A 13,214-nucleotide genomic window follows, 5' to 3' on the forward strand; every position below is an offset into this window, starting at 1 on the left:
AATATAGTTCTAAACCTCTTACATATATTATAAATATTACTAGAAAAAATTAAAACAATCTAGAATACAAAATGTTTACATGATAGATTTAAAGATAAAATTATTATTGGTCAAAGAGCCAATATAGCATTTTCTATCTTGTTTATATTGTTGGCTTTATATAAATTGGATAAATCAAGTTTGATGTACTATTCTTGTCATCACAGTACAGTCCACCCTCCGTATCCAAAGACTTGCCATCTGCGGGTTTGAGCATATGCGGATGGCAAGCCTGTGGGGGGTGTTGGTGGTGGTGGTGTTAGCAGAGGAGGAGGAGGGAGAAGGAGAACGAGGAAGAGTGGAGAAGAGGAAGAGGAGGAAGAAAAGGAGGATGAGCGGCGGCAGAGCAACAGAGGGGGGTAAGAAAAAGAAGAGAAAGTGGAGGATGTGGGGAAGCGGAGGAAGGAAAAGGAGAAGGAAGAGCAGAGAAGAGAAGGAGAAAGAAAAGGAGGATGAGTGGCAGCAGCACAATGGAGGGGGAAAGAGGAGGAGGAGGAAGACGGAGAAGGCAAGGTAAGAAGAGGAGGAGGAAGTGCAACAGTAGCAGCGATGGGAAAGAAGGAGGAGAAGAGGAGGAGGAAGAGTGAAGAGGAGGAAGGAAGAGGAGGTGGGAAAGAGAAGGAGGAGAAAGAGCTGTGACATTGACGATGGGGGAAGAAGAGGGAGAGGAGGGGGGAAGGAGGAAGAAGAGGTACCCCACTGATGACTGCTGCAGTGAGAACGGTGAGGCTGACATCGGGGAGGGGGCGGGGGCAAAGTGCCATTGTCGCACCACCATTGAGTACTATGGGACTTGAGCATTCATGGATTTTGTTATCCGCAGGGGGATGTCTGGAACGGATCCCACTGTAATCATTTTGTTTGTGGGGTTCAAGAGGATAAAATGTATTTTCCCATAGTGTTATTGAAATCTAAATAAGAGAGATAAAGATAACTGTTTAATTTCATGGAACAAGGTTGAAGTAGCTGTCATACCATGTTCTTATTTTTCAAAATAATTTTCCACTGTTATGCTCCTACTGTATGCAAGTTATTTAATTTGTTGTGGCTGATGCTTTATGTCAAAGAGGTCCTTCCTCAGAAGCAGAATTTAAAAACCTATCAGACTTAATATACTGCACTGTTTTCATAGGATAGGGAAATGATCAGATAGGCATGTTTTACTGTTGTATGACATGCTGTTTGTGTGCTTGAGAAACAACGTAAGGAAAGTGTAATCATGCGTGGTGTTGTCAAGATTTCTTTTTAGGGGAGGGGAGCTACTCCCTGGGTTCCTAAAGCTTCATTTGGTATATCCCACTCACTGCCAGGGATGGGGTCATGGATTTCCGGAGTGCTTGCATATGCTAAAAAAACTATTTATGTAGTCTTGAAAAGGGCGCTGCAGTCTAAGGAAAGCACAGATATAAACCTGCACAAAAATCATTTCAAGTTTCTTCTTCCTTACAGAGCTCCTGGGATCCAGTAACATTGCCCAATGTCACCTATGTGACCCCATGTGTACATGTGAAAATAGTAGTTTTAATGACATTTGTTTTGCCTTTTAGGGGTGAGTTACCAGTATGTTTCACTGTAGAATAGGTTATTTCTTACTATGAACTATATATATTTCCCTCCTGGTTTTATCTTGAGAAGCTACTCAAATTTATTCAGTTTTTTTTATTTTATTTTATATTTAGACAGACTTAAGAGCTATTGGAAAGAAGTTCCTCCCCAGTGATATCAATGGTGGAAAGTTGGAAAAGGTAATAAAACTTGCTGCTGTTATACTTGTACTTGTCTACTTGGCTCTTCAGCTATCCTCACTGAGTAGGTTGGTTTGTGTCTGTGTCTCATTTGTTTCTTTGCCCTGTTCACCACAACCATGTTGTGAGTATCCACTCCTCAGAATTACTTGACTGTTATTTGAGGCCAGATGTTTGCCTCTTTTTGTTATCTCTCCCCTTATGGCAATGACACAGCATGGGTCAAGAGAAGCATGGGTGTGGCTTTGAAGTAACTGGGGATATTGTCCCCTTTAAGCTAGTTTTAAGATAGCTATTTATTTTGTACAAAATATTCTGACATGAGACTCCAGAGTAGCCACCTGTCAGTATCAATGAACTACGTATAATATTTGCCTATCTTTGGTAATTAAATATACGTGGGCTGCTTTTCAAACAGACAGAGAAGCAGAATAGTACTTTACTGTTGTTTGTGTAACTGGTTTTGGTTTATCGTTACATAACAAACTTTTACTAACTTTGTAAGCAAGAAATATCTGACTTACTGATAAAGGTTTCGGTCATTTTCTAAATACATTATACAGATATATTGCATATATACCGTAGTTCTTCATGGAACTGAGAAGCATGAATTACAAACCTCAGCCACAAGATGGCTATGTTTGATTAAATTTGAAGAGAAATGTTGTATATATGTTGAATAATAGCAAACCTTTGTGTGAATAGAGTTAAAACATTGCAAATTTGTATCATGTTCATTTAAAGATAAGAAGGATACCTAATTTTCAGTGATTTGTCTGAATTGTTTACACATACAGTATTTGGAATTTATTTGAATGATCTGCAATTAGCACTTTTCATTATATGATTTTTATGTGGAGTAAGATGAACTATCGGTCTTTCCTGCAAGAAACATATGTTTGGGTAGAAAAGCTTTAGAGGTGAAGTAGTAAAGTTATCCTTTCCCTCCACTTCATTACAGAGTCTAATGATTATATAGTATCTGAGCTCAGAAATTATACTTTGGGTTATATTTTAATGTGGTGAGTGCTAAATTAAGAATATCAGGATATGAAATTAACTGGTTGAAGCAGAACATATCTGGATGAATCCATGGGATGGGGAGGAGAAAGATTTCATAGGTCCAAAACACACTACAAAAATAATCCAGTTTGAGACCGCTTTAACTGCCCTGATTCAGTGCTAGGGAATCCTGAGAATTGTAGTTTATTGTGACAACAGAGGTCTCTGACAGAGAAAGCTAAATGTCTCATAAAATTATTCTTCCCAGGACTGCCAAGCGTTGAACCAGGGCAAATAAAGTGGTCTCAAAAAGGATTATTTCTGCGGTGTGTTACACAGGGAGGCTTTGGAATTGAGACACATTACTAATTTACAGGTAGATTTTTCATTTTTGAGTGTCTGTGGATGAAGATGAGTGCTTTTAAAGTGAGACCCAGCCTGTGATCAAAACAAATCTTTAGGCATGCCCAAGAATTTGGATTTTTTTTCCCCATGAAATTTTTGACTCTTTTTTTCTCCTTTAGAATGCATACTTCAAATGGCTTTAAAAAGCTTGCAGTTTGAAAGATAGTTCCTTGTTCCATGGTAAGCGATACTGTTTGTGAGAGAACTCAGATTCCCCTTCCATACACAGAACTAGGTGTACAGGTCTTTGGATCCTACCCAAGTACACAAAGAAAGATTCTGAAATGTTTTATTATAACTGGGCAATAGCCATAGCAATACTGGGTCAGTTATAGCCATAGATAGAGACAATACTTTATACATAGTTGGCAGTAAAAAAAAAAAAATCCATTGATATAACAATACAATCCTGGGTTTTTTAGGCAATCATGTAAAACATCAGTTGGAATAAGGCTTTTTCTTTTCAGTCAAGTCTATCTAGATCCTTCTTGGTGTTTTCGAATTCTCAGATTGTTGGTGGCAGTTATTTGTGTGCCATATAAATGTTTGCTGGAAATGACAGACCAATTCTGGTTATAAAGATATAGTTGTTGTTGGTGGATTTGGATGGAAACATTAACAACTGATAGAATGTCAGGACTTGACTTTGTAATGCTTGTGGTCAACTGTGGGTTATTTTCTAAAGCCTAAACATAATTGTTAGTCCCAGGTAAAGTAGACCTATTAAACCAGTGATAATTTAGTACCTCAATATTGGTGTAGGTTCTGATGCTTCATTCATTCTACTCTAATTGACACTAGCTATTGAATTTTGGCCAAAGGGCTGTTTGGAATTCAGAAGACTTTATGTTCAGTTTAATTTGGTTTTTTGAACTTCTTTCATTTTGGAAAAGGTTTGAGGGTGCTACAAACCAGTTTTTCACAGGATATATCATGTGTTTTTGGTAAGAAAAGAATAAAATTATTAGCTATGACAGTGCTTTTATTTATTTAGTGAACAGCAACAACAAAGATAAAAGATGTCAGGGGGAGGGCTAGTGATTACTTAATAGAGCCTACTCATGTTGTAATAGCACAAAATTGAACAAAGCAAATAATACTAATACTTTTGTGCTTGGCCTTCACAGCTAGAAGGCCCATGTGTGCTGCAGATCCAAAAAGTTCGTAATATAGCTGCACCAAAGGACAATGAGGAATCTCAGGCTGCTCCCAGAATGCTGCGCTTGCAGATGACTGATGGGCACACAAGCTGCACTGCAATCGAATATAAATACATGTCAAAAATAAGGTATACAATGCTGATTTTTGCTTTAAATAGACTTAACCTCACTTTACAAGTTAGGCATCTCAGAACAGAGTGAAATACAGTTGGCCTTTACACACAGATTTTTTATAGACGGATTCAAGCATCCATGGTTTGAAAATATTTTTAAAAAGTATAAATTTCAAATATCAAGCCTTGATTTTCCATTTTTATAAGGGACACCCTTTTGCTATTTAATGGGACTTGAGCGTACATGGATTTTGTAATTCACGGGGGATCTTGGAAGAAACCCCAACGTATAACAAGGGTCCACTGTATATAAAACTTTCATTTGTTTATAAGATATTCTGAAGGTGAAATTTTGTTTCTGAAATTAGGAAGACATTTTCCTGTATGAAATCTTTTGACAACCTTTACAACCTTTTTAAAAAAAACTTCTGATTTGTTTCTCAAAAGAATAATGAGGGCTAAGATTTCCCATATCCTGTAGTGTTCCTTGATTTCCCTGTACAGAGGTACATCGTAAAGTATAAGCTTTTATTAAAAAAAAATTGAATTCAAACAACCTTAGGATGAGACGTTAAATGTACCTATAATTGTTTAGATTCCTGTGGCAACTTTCTGACAACATTTATTGTATCCATTCAGATAATTGGCTGGAGCTTGATGTAGGCCATTAACAATAAATCCATCTGTCAAACTACCTTAGTTGGGTATGTGAAATGAAGTGAATTTCATAAAGGCTACTGGATTGGGTATGTGAAATGAAGTGACACTGTGTTCATAAAGGCTACTGGAGTAGGACTGGCATTAACTGATACTTAATTTGTCTAAGGGTGTGCAGAAAGAGAAACAGTGGATGTTGATAAGCATGCAAGTGACTCATAAATTATCTGAGGAAGTGGGATTCTTAATAAGAAATTTTGGCACATGTGAATTAGTAGTTTTTGATTTCCTTTCTGAAGTATCACCGTTCTTGTTTTATGTGACAACTACCCGTAACTACAAATTTTGTTATACTATTAACCATTACTCCTTTTGCCAGCACCACCATAATGCAGGTGAGCTGTATAGGTGGTTTATAAATACAGACTGAAGTAGTTGGTAGTAGTTGGGTGAAGAGAAAATAGTATTCCGATCCTTGTCTTTCTGCAAAGGGATCTTGTAGCACCATTAAGACTAACTTAGTGAATCTGGTGGCATGAGCTTTGGTAGACTTGAGCCTCCTTCCTTAAATACATAAGAAAGAAGTAGGCGTCTTTCTTTCATTTAGTATGAAAGGTGCTACAAGGTCGCTTTTCCTACTGATTTTCCAGACTGGGGGGAAATAAGATACTGGCCATATAAAGTGGCTTCTAACGGCTTTGAAACCTGGCTGTTTAGACGATGCACAAGGTGAGAGCAGGTGGGAAGCAAAACAAAACCATGCCCCAGGATTAAAAACCGAAGCAAAAAGAAACTGAGATACTCTGACTCAAGGTGGAAAATGCTCATTGTCACACAGGCAAATAAACAGCCCGCTTCCAGTGCAGCACTGCAGCAAAACAAAAATGTGATGGTCAATAATGCAGTGGATATAATTACAGTTGGACCTCTGTATTCGCAGAGGATCCATTCTGGACCCCCGTGGATACCAAGATCCATGTATGCTCAGGCCTCATTAAAATTAATGGTGGCATGGTGTGTGTGCACCTGCTCGCGCAGTTGCGTGCATTCACCACCATTAAGCAAAATGGGAGCTTGCCAGCCACGGATGGTTAAACCGACGGGTGGCAAGTCTGCCGATAAGGAGACAGTCTGTAACATACCCAAACCAGACAGTCCGACAGGGGCATGAAGGAGAGGGTGAAGGGAGCATGTATGGGGGCCCTGCATGACTGTTATTTGCCAATGTATCACTGGGTACACTAATGCACTATATAGGTAGTGCATTGTACGTGAAACTGTGTGGCCACCATATGGCCATCCATCCAACGGAATGACATCTGCATGGAAAGAGAGATTTATTATTATTATTATTGTGCTTTATTTATATAGCACTGTAGATTTACACAACGCTGTATATGCAGTCAGTAAAATAGTTAAAAAATAAACCTGCCCATGGCGTACATTCTATGAAATAATTGCATAATACATATAAAATAAAACATAATAATACAGGAAAAGGTTCAATGAGACAAGGCAGACAACAAATTAAAAGCATCAAATAACAATCACACAATGTCTGGGAATGCTTCCCGAACAGGATGGTCTTCAATTCATTTAAGTAGGTCACAAGCAGTGTGTTTGTGCAATGGTCTGTGGGTGTTCAGCCCACCTTGAGAGTGGGTGGTAAGGACAGCAGGGTTTCAACCCACTTCCAGAAAACGTAGGATCTAGCCTAGGATCCAGCTTTTTCCTGCCTGTCTGCTCTGGCCCTAACATGGCTATGTATTTGGATCCTTGTCTTTAAGCATGCCACCCTAAAAGTAAAAGTTTGCTGTCATGAGGCTCAGAGGGCTTCCCATGGCTACTCCATCTCTCTGCTTGAAGAATCCATTGTCCCACTGGAAGTAGCTCTCTTATACAGTGGATTCTAGGATCAGAGAGATAGGGTATCAATGGGAAGCCCTCTGAGCCCTGTGACAGCAAGCTTTTATAAGGAACACTTTGAAAAGCAAGCCCTGGAAACACACCAAAAGAGCCCACAACATGGTTCAAATATGTGGATGACACTTTCACCATCTGGAGCCATGGAGAAGAAGATCTGACTGTGTTTCTGAACCACTTGAACAACATCCACCCAAACATCCAATTCACGATGGAAAAAGAAAAGGAAAGAACATTGCCATTCTTGGATATCCTGGTCATCCACAAATCAAACCAACATTTGGGCCACACTGTATACAGAAAACCTACACACACAGATAGATACTTACACAAGATGTCCAACCATCACTCCAGACAAAAAAGAAGCACAATACAAACACTGGCAGACCAAGCAAAATTGATCTGTGAACCCCACTTCCTGGAAGATAAATTGAAGCACCTAGATTGGGCTCTACAGACTAATGGTTACTCCAGATCATATATCAGAAGGATTGGCAAACCCAGATAAACCCATAAGAGTGAAGACAAAGAACCACCCAAAGGGCATAAACTTTTCTAGAACATGACCACATAAACTCAAAAACCCACCAAAAAAAATAACCCTTTGTGCAAAATGTTATCATAATTCCATATATTGTGGTATTCCTCTGTTTTCAGGAACAGGATTAATTCACACCCAAGTAATCTTGAGTTTGAACATGACTTTTGAAGTGATTGAGAGTTGATTTTGTTAATGTATTCTGTCAGTATGATGGATGAGAATACCAGCTGAAAACTGACAACATAATGATTGATATTTTGTAGATGCTGCAGCCATGAAACTGCAATTTATGTTTACCTTTTTTGACACTGAACAATGGATACACTTGATAAAAAGTGTAGAGTAAAACATGTTTTCAAGGAGTGCTGTCAGAAGCAATCTTCTTGCATAAAGTGTTAGTAGATGGGCTATACCATCTTCTCTAGTCTTTTAGATGCACCTTAAAATACAATTTTGTATAATTGCTGTGAGTTCTTTCTGATGAGAATATAAAATATTACTTTGCAGATATTTTATGCTTAAACACAGCATAGTGCTGGGAAAGTGCTATAACTAGCTGTGTTGGAAAAGTTAAGTAAGAGATAATCCATATACATGATTTAAAATTTAGTGCATATAAGATGATTTATCATAATATAACTGATCCTTCTCTTGAATACTTTCCTTACATTTAGTCTGAACACTCCCCCTGGAACCAAAATTAAATTATTGGGAATTGTGGAAATGAAAAATGGCTTCCTTCTTCTGGATGAGAGCAACACAGTAATTCTTGGAGGTGAAGTGGAACATCTTATAGAAAAGTGGGAGTTACAAAGGGTGAGGTAACATGATGCTTTTCCTACCTTAAGCTGAATGTTAAACTTCATCTTGCTTTTTAGATATATTGAAATGGTGATATATTGTCATACAGGAAAAACAAAGAAAGACCTACCAGTTATTAAAAAAGCATATTGTGTGACCACAAATACAATGAAACCAATTCTAAACACAGGGTTCAGATAACAGATTAATTAAAGTGATATATTCAAAATTATTTTTTTCCAATTATAATCTTTATTTAGGATATATTCAAAATTAGAATGCCTGGGAAAAGCAATACTGAATACTGAAGAGTGAGTCTCCCTTGTCTGAAATGCTTGAGACCAGGTGTGTTTCGGATTTTGGTTATACAGTGGCCCCTCCTTATCCGTGGACTTGCCATCTGCGGATTCAAGCATCAGGGCAAAGTGGACTCAGGAGGGGATCTGGGCGCTGGGCTCCTCTGCTTTTGGGATGCCCAGAGACGAGAGGTGGTGGAAGAGAAGGGAGGAATGGTGGTCTGCTGGCTTCAGGGCAGGTAGCTCCACAAGTAGCAGGCATGGAGAGAGGAGAGCCCAGGCAGCGTGGGTGCCTACTGGCCCATTCGCCTCAGCCAGGAGACTGTCCTGGACACTGCCCTCTGGTCTGGCAGGGGAAGTGGGGAGTGAGAGGGGGTAGGCAGAAGGCGCATCTTCCCCTCAGTGAGGGAGGGGGGCTGCTCTTTTTCTCCCCCCCCTCCTCCTTCTGGTCAGGCAGGGTTAAGCCTGGGCTGGACTGGGTTGGTCAGTCAATCATTTCCCCCCTCCCAGCGGGCTGGCCATAAATCCCACTCCTCTGACACACAGAGAGATGTCCCTCCCTCTTCCTTCTGCGAAGAGGTGAGCGAAGTACCCACCATCCCTCACGCTTTCTTGCCTTCCTTCTCTCCTTCTCCTCTGCCTCTGCTTCTCCATGGAAGGGGACTGGAAAAACCCCTGCCCCCTCCCTGCCCAGGGATCCCTCCCTCCTTCCTTCCCCACATGTGACTCCTTCTTCCCTCTAGAGTTGCAAATGTGACAGCACTGCTGCTGCTGGAGGGGCTCTTGGTTGAGGGAGGGCATGGATCACCCAGGACATGTCCCCTCCAGGCAGGACACACCCCTTTTTGCATTGCCCATGAAGGAACTTAAGCATCTATGGATTTTATTATCCATGCGGGGGCCCAAGATCTCTCTCTCTCTCTCTCTCTCTCTCTCTCTCTCTCTCTCTCTATATATATATATATATATATATATATATATGGACTTTTGGAATATTTCCCATTTATAATGATTTGTCCTGGCACTGGGACCTGTCTAAAACATGAAATTCATTTATGTTTTTTATACACCTTATAAACATCACCTGAAGGCAATTTTATACATAATATCTTTAATAGTTTTGTGCATGAAACAAAGTTTGTGACCCATCAGAAAACAAAGGTGTGACTATTTCAACCACTCGTGGACGATTTTAGAGTATTTTGGGATTTTGGATACTCAATCTGCACAAAAATCTTTGTATAGCAGAAGGATAGCCAGAAATCTACAAGTACAAAGAATGTGATATTGCAAGAATGAAATAAAATGCATGGATATTACCATGTCAAGTGTTCTAAAATTTGCGAACACAACATATTGATAGTCCCGTCAGTTGAATAGTTCAATAGTACATGAGTATATAACAACAAATAATAGTGTGAGGAAGATATGCACCCTGTGAATCATCCTGGGTTTATGTTATCATTTCAAGCCTTCAGTATGATGATAAATATCAGTTGTTGAAAAAAAAGTTGTTAAACAGCATAGGTTCCTCCCTGATACAAAACCTGAACTCATCAGAGCTTTCTTCTTTGTAATGATAAATATCAGGTGTTCAGAAAAGTAGTTGAGTATCATAGGTTTACTGCCAAAAAAAACCCCACACCTGTGAATAATATTATAATAATGCATTCCATGAGAAATAAACCATGGTAGAAATAAACATGTTTATTGGCCTGATATAGAAACCAGTTTAATTCAAGGTAGAAAACAACACATGGACTGCAGTCTGTTTGCCACCCAGGTTTGTTTTTGTGGTTTCAAAACTGTTGCTGCTCTTGCAAACCTCCAGGAGTAACAATTTTTCTCTAAATCCAGACAGAAATGTTTTAAAGATAGAAAGCATTTTTCGTAAACCAGAAATAAATTTTCAATCGCTTTTGTTTTTATAAAAATGATTTCATATAAATAAAAAAATTAGGAAATGAAGCTTGCAGCAAATGCCAGGGATGGCCAGGTTGGCACCTTGAGCTGCCATAGTTGTTCTTCTGTGATTTTTTTTTTATCATAGATGACCTTTGAAACCTTAGATGTTGCAAAGCCCATTTATTATTGAAAAATGGGGAAAATAGATTATGGAATATTTTCTTTTAGAATAGTGTGTAAAATGGTTAATATATGTACAGTACTGTGTGCAGTATGCCACATTACTTGGCACTGTAGAAGACTGAAGAGGCAAAATAATGTTTTTTCTTTTAATGATGTTGGTTATTACTTCCGTTCTTATTGTGTGTTAATTTTTTTAAAAGGCCTTCTCCCACAAATCCACAAAATTAAAACTAGACCCTTCTACAGTTCAAAATCTTGTAGATCCATCTGTAATGAAACAACCCCCCTCCCCCAAATAGCTTGAAATTTCTGGAAATGTTTCATCTCTAATAGACCGTAATAAGCTAGATATGTGATATGTAGTGTGGAACAATCAATAAACCCCCAACCAAGAGAATTGCTGAAGTAACTACAGCTGAGTACAAGTGATTCTGTAAATATATTTTTGGAGTACATTGTCTGTGCAGGTAGGTTGCTGGTTAAATTAATGCTTCTGATAAAAGTGATTTTAGGCTAGCCCTAGAGTCCCTTAGACTCAACATCTTCCAAATTGGCAATATGGGAATAATACTTAGTAGGATGAGATAATATATGTCGCATTGTAGTAATATTCTAAATCACTGTATGATCGTGATCAATGGATGAATAGTTGAGTGCATAAAAGCTATTTATCCTGGAAAGGCAATTCAGTAATTAGAATCCTGGAGTTGGAAGAGACCACAAGGCCCACTCAGTCCAACCCCACTGCCATGCAGGAACTCTCAATCAAAGCATATCTGACAGGTGGCTATCCAACCTCTGTTTAAAGACCTCCAAGGAGGTCTTACTATAAACTAGTTTAAGCAAAACTCATTTACTTATTAAATTCTAATTTAATAAAAGTTCAGTAGTACATGAACCTACACACCTGTTGTTCACAGACAACAATAATCCAATTTAGTGGTGAAATCTAGCTTACAGTTTGCAACCCTAATACTGTTGGTTTGTCTTTGCTAGAGAAGACAAGAATAGGATGGTGGAGGAGCAAACCTCGGCTTGTTAGTGGAGTTACAAGCCAGGAGCCCTGGTTTGAGCTCAGTACTAAGTATTTGCTACCTGATCAGTTTTTGGTTATTATAAACACTTCCATGTGAAGAGAAGTCAAATAGTCAATGTGGACTAGTATTTTGCACATAAGAAATCAGCCAAAATCCTCTGTAGTTCTGCCTTATTAAATGAGGCCTTTGTATTCTGCTACTTAAACAGTTGGTATGGTGGAAGTATTACTAAATTTCTGTTTAACACTAGCTTGTGTTCTTTGGCAATTGCCTTTGAATGGCTATATCCCCATGTGTTCTCGAGTTACTAAGGTATTAAACATAAAACAATATTTTTGCTCTGCATAGTTTTGTCATCCTAAATTTCATTGAATCCATGTCATGTTCTATTGTAAAATGACATTATGGTTTTCTTTATAGACATGAGCAGCTCATGTCCACAAATCTGAAAATATGTACTCATTTTGCTTGCTTAGGAGGTCTTCATTTTCTCTTCAGTTGTTCCAAGTCATATGAAACATGGCTTTCACATCTGTGAGGAGGGAACAGTTCTTGAGGCATATGCATAGAACATCTGTAGCCCAAATAAGTCTCATGAATAAGTTGGTAGGTGCAGGGAATGGTAGGTAGGAGGGGGGGAAAGTTTCTTATACCTCTTACTGCAGTATTGAATAGATGCCAACTCCTTGCTGTACAGGTTTTTTTTTCTTGCCAGTTAATGAAAACATTGTTTCATTTTACAGAGCTTATCAAAACACAACAGAAGTAACATAGGAACAGAAGGTGGCCCTCCTCCCTTTGTGCCTTTTGGGCAGGTATGATAGACTTTTTAATATACTTCAATCTTTGTAATATTACTTTTAAACTAATACTAGATTCAGTTACATTAATTTCAAAATAATACTACTTTGAAGCAATAGTAATTATTGCTGTTTTGGCTTAACCCACCTGTTACCCTAGAATATCATGGCAGTATAAAATATATAAACCAAACTAAAAATGCCACAATATCATGCAGTTCAGTATAGTAAAAATGTACCCTATACAATCTATACTTTTCTCGTAGAACATGACACAGTTTGTAATATCTATTTGTGGCTCTTCACAATGCAAATACCACAGAGTTCTACTCCAGTATTACAGAGCCTTACACACAACATGCTGACACTCTCCCTTCCCTTGGCTTTCCTCTGTTTACACTCCTCATGGAAGAAGTGGTGCATGCTGCCATTTTCTCCTCCAAGTGGCAAGGTTTTTCCTATTTTGCTGTTCTCAAACTACAGACCCTTTACCCACCTTGATTTTGGCTGGCTTCTTATTACTGCCAGAAACCTCCTACCTCCCATTGAAAGAGTGTCCTCCTAATAGCATGACTGGGTGCTGGAAGTATTAGGTGGACATTCCTAT

The 13,214-nt window shown here is 38.7% G+C and overlaps 1 protein-coding gene across 5 annotated transcripts in view; it reads left to right on the forward strand.

The window, feature by feature from the left end:
• TDRD3 (tudor domain containing 3) overlaps positions 1-13,214 on the forward strand; it is a 94,938-nt gene that overhangs the window by 27,169 nt on the left and 54,555 nt on the right. Inside the window, exons 1-5 of one of the 5 annotated variants that reach the window (XM_089511080.1) lie at positions 1,726-1,784; positions 3,055-3,162; positions 4,319-4,479; positions 8,260-8,401; positions 12,551-12,622. In XM_089511080.1, the coding sequence (XP_089367206.1) occupies positions 4,406-4,479; positions 8,260-8,401; positions 12,551-12,622 (288 nt within the window). In that variant the 5' untranslated portion in view covers positions 1,726-1,784; positions 3,055-3,162; positions 4,319-4,405. Of the gene's footprint in view, positions 1-1,718; positions 1,785-3,054; positions 3,163-4,318; positions 4,480-5,103; positions 5,211-8,259; positions 8,402-12,550; positions 12,623-13,214 lie in introns of those variants that run through there. The other 4 variants (XM_089511079.1, XM_089511083.1, XM_089511081.1 and 1 more) reach the window with 4 other exon arrangements.

This window comes from Sceloporus occidentalis, unplaced genomic scaffold, assembly GCF_023333645.1.
Source record: "Sceloporus occidentalis isolate IW3139 unplaced genomic scaffold, rSceOcc1.0.p SCAF_2, whole genome shotgun sequence".
In the NCBI taxonomy this organism is placed as follows: domain Eukaryota; kingdom Metazoa; phylum Chordata; class Lepidosauria; order Squamata; family Phrynosomatidae; genus Sceloporus; species Sceloporus occidentalis.